This window comes from Equus asinus, chromosome 17 (assembly GCF_041296235.1).
Source record: "Equus asinus isolate D_3611 breed Donkey chromosome 17, EquAss-T2T_v2, whole genome shotgun sequence".
Lineage (NCBI taxonomy): Eukaryota > Metazoa > Chordata > Mammalia > Perissodactyla > Equidae > Equus > Equus asinus.
The window spans coordinates 49,280,358-49,283,979 of NC_091806.1; the positions used below are offsets into that span (position 1 = coordinate 49,280,358).

The 3,622-nt window shown below is 67.0% G+C and overlaps 1 protein-coding gene across 1 annotated transcript; it reads right to left on the reverse strand.

Annotated features, from left to right (window-relative positions):
• Positions 1 to 1,901: 1,901 nt before the first annotated feature.
• Positions 1,902 to 3,093, reverse strand: PHLDA2 (pleckstrin homology like domain family A member 2). The gene is made up of 2 exons (XM_014833295.3): positions 2,591 to 3,093; positions 1,902 to 2,218 (listed from the first exon to the last, which is right to left on the reverse strand). The coding sequence occupies exon 1, from the start codon at positions 2,994 to 2,996 to the stop codon at positions 2,601 to 2,603; it is 396 nt and encodes a 131-aa protein (XP_014688781.1). The 5' UTR covers positions 2,997 to 3,093; the 3' UTR covers positions 1,902 to 2,218; positions 2,591 to 2,600.
• Positions 3,094 to 3,622: the final 529 nt, after the last annotated feature.

The window sequence follows — 3,622 nt, forward strand, 5'->3', positions numbered from 1 at the left end:
TTCCGGCCTGATTTCTGCAGGCTCCCACGTGGGGCCCGCCTGCATCTGGTCAGGCAGGGCGCCTGGAGGTGAGGGATGGGGCCTTGAATGCTTGAGGGCTTCCTGGAGAAAGGCACCTGGAGCAGGACCCCAGAGCTTCGGGAAGGACAGAATTACCCAAATTCCTCCCGGTGGGAGGCAGGCCCTGCCCTGAGTCCGTCACCGTGGCCAGTGAGGAGGCCTCCCTGCCGCCTAGACGGCTCTGCTCACATTCCCAGAGACGGGGAGCTCTCTGCCCCCCGCCGCCAACACTGGTCCCCGGCCCACACACCCTCATTGACTCTGGCCGTCGCTCCCGATCAAACAGAAACGGGGGCCTTGGAGAAGATAAGGAGCTGGAGGCTGGGGAGACATCTAGGGAAAGGGCCCTCGCTCCGTGTTGGGGAGCTCAGTGGGGAGACCCAGGCAGCAGGTCCCAAGAACCAGGGAGCATTCGCCGCCTCCTGCCTCCCAGCCTGGGCTCTACAGAGAAGGGCACAGGGCACAGAGAGCCCAGCAGCTGCTGTGACCAATGACCAGTGTGGACAGCACAACCTCATCAGGGTCTGTAAAGGCTCCTGAGACGCTGAAGGCCACCCCGTCCCCCATAGTCTGCCTTTCGAAGCAGCTATTAAAACTCAGAACCCCCAACCTCTGAATTCCATGGTCCCCACTCCAGAAGGGGCTCAGGGAGCCCAGGGTCCATCACCCTTGCAGCCCAAGAGCTCAGGCCAGACCCCGCCTCCACTTGGACCCCACCAGGAACGGGGTCACTCATCCAGAGGCGGGTCTGGCGAGAGAGGTCTCCAGGGTGGGGCGGGGTAGGGGGCCACCCTGGGGTGAGTGCGGGTCCCGGGGCTGGGCTTTTCTCCTCTCTGGAGGAGCCCCTCCCCGTCTACACACGGGCTTCACAGACAGCACCGCTGAGGAGAAAATGCGCTGCAAGGGAGAGTTCCTCTCTGAACCCAGGCCTCCCGGCAAAGGGACAGCCTCTGCCTCAGTCTGACCGCTTTGACCCCACTAGGAGGCCTGTGAGGGCTCTCCCCTTATCAAGGGCAAACGACTGACATTGGACCCCAATTTTGATCCTTCACTCCTCTCGCCTCTGCCTCCCACACTGAGCAGCCCTCCAGCCAAAAAGGTCCCCAAAATGAAGGGCCCCTGACCGGGCAACGTTGGACACATACTGTCTCGGGCCACCCCCCGTTTTACTGAGGAGGCAGCCAGAAAGGGAGGACGGAAGTTGCTGGCTTGTTGGGTCCTTCTGACCTCCCCACCCAAAGGCACAGTCTTGGGCCAGCCCCTGGACACTGAGGGTCCTCAGCCTCCTGCCAAACCGTAGGAAATTGCGCAGGACTCTCCCCCCGTTCACCAGAAGCAACACCGCGGGCACTGGCCAGCGGGGCCTGGCAAGTGGACCGCCTGGAGCGGCCATGGCTCAGCCCCGGTGGGGTCAAGAGGAGCGGCAGGGCAGGCAGCCAGCCAGAGGGCAACGGCTGGGCAGCAGGGCTGGGCAGGGGGCGTGTGGATGGGAAGGGGCAGCTGGAGCCCAGCACCCCGAATGATTCAGGAGCAGCTCAGACGGGAGGAGTGCACTGACCTCGGTGGGGCAGTTTGTCAGTGACCTCCTGCAGCAAGCCCTGCCACCCGCCCTGCCCTCCCAGGCCTCTCCCAGGAGCGGAAGTCAGCCAGGGCCAAACCCAGGGCACTTCCCGGCCTCTGGAGAGGCTGCTCAGCGAGGAGGGTGTGGACGCCCGGCTGATGACACTGTGTTCATTCAAAGGGAGCTCCCTTGCCCTTCCGTTTCGGAGTGGCTCCCCCTCCACACGCACTGAGCGAGGGTCCCCCAGCCCCTACAGGAATCTCACAGCATCACACGAAGCTGGTAGAAAGACAGCTTAAGCGATTTATTTGGAATGGACACATCGATGCAAAAACAAAATATTAAGACAGATGGCTTGACGACTAATAACCATCATAATAAATACATAGATAATCTAATAATTTAAGGTGCCCGCGCAGCGGGGCGAAACTCTACAGGTCTGCATGGGAAGGCTCCCTCTGCGGGGCAGGGACACGGCCTCCGTCCTCGCCGTGGTCAGTGGGAGGGAGCCCACCGGGCCCCCCGCGGTGGAGGGGAGCCCCTGGGCTCCTGCCAGCGCCGCCCCGCATCCGGCCCGACTCCTCCAGTGTATAGCTCCTGTGGGGAGAGGAGGTGGTCAGGGAGCTGTGCCCAAGCCCGAGGCAGAGCGGGCGGGGGTCCAGCCTGTGGGTCCCCCAAGACCCCGATGAGAGAAGTGCAAGCGACGCTCCTTCCGCGCGTCCCAGACACCCCGCACCCGGTCCCCTCTCCAAAGTATCGCCTAGATGCAACAGGGTCTCCCCCGGACGTCAGCAGTAAAAACTGTCTTTCCCCAAGGACCGCGTCCCAGCTGGTGGATCGCGGCCCGGGGCGCTCGGGACGGGCAGGACGGGCAGGCGGCCCGGAGGGTGTTGGAGACGGACAGGGGGCGCGGAGGGCGCTCGGGACGGGCAGGGGGCGCGGAGGGCGCTCTCGGCGGCCGGCACTCACCGGGTGGCGCTCAGGGCACGCGGGCGGTCCGGGCCCCTGGCTGCTCGGCAGTCGCCTCGCGCTGCTGGCGGCTGTGGAAGTCCTCCAGGGCGCGGCGGTTCTGGAAGTCGATGAGCGCCAGAGTGATGGCCGCGTTCCAGCAGCTCTCGCCCGCGCAGCGGAAGTCGATCTCCTTGCGGTCGGTGGTGACGATAGTGAAGTAGACGTACTTGCCCGTGCGCTCCACGCAGTCCACCTTGAGGATGGAGTGGAAGCGCAGCTCCTTGGGGCGCGCGCCGGGGCCGGCGGGGAACAGGCTCAGGCGGTCGGGGGTGAGCACGCCGCGCTTCTTCTTCCACACCTGGAAGAGGCTGTCGCTGCGCTTCTCCAGCTCGCCCTCGCGCAGCACCTCGCCGGGGGTCTTCATGGCAGCAGGTGGCGGGCACAGACCTGGGCTCACGGGCAGCTGCGACGCCGGCAATGCGCTCTGGCGGCCCCGGCGCGGCCTTTATAACGACCCCGCCCTCACCCCGCCCACTCGAGACCCCGCCCCGCACGGGCACGCCCCCTCCAGACCACGCCCCTAACCTTCAGCCCGCACCCCCGCTCCTGTGCCCCCTCCCCCGCGGGCGCCCCTGAGCGCCCGTCGCCTGCCCGAGGTCGCCCCCTCCTCGGTGGCTGCGGCCCGCGCGCCCCTGCTGCCCTGGCGCCCCGGCTCCCCTGGCACCCCGGCTCCCCAGCCCCGTGGGGTGACTCTTGGTCTCCACCCCACCCCGGACGCCGGCCCTGCGGAGGAATGCGCTGCGGCCGCCCTGCCCGCAGTGACTCACCGCCCGGGAGCCCCGGGACAGCCCGCAGCCCGGCTGGCCCAGGGCGGGGAGCCGGCAGGGCGCAGACGCCCCTCTCCGGGCGCCCCGATGGCAGCCCTGCAGCTCCAGGCTGGTGGGCAGGAGGAGATCGCGGGGCGTTGGTTCTTCCACGCCCCAGGGCCCTTCCCCGGGAGACCCTCGGGTGGTCCTGCCCCAGCATGCCGGATCTCCCAGCCTGCCACCC

Excerpts from the sequence above, each read along its gene's own strand:
- PHLDA2 (XM_014833295.3), bottom strand. The coding sequence starts at position 2,996 with ATGAAGACCCCCGGCGAGGTGCTGCGCGAGGGCGAGCTGGAGAAGCGC.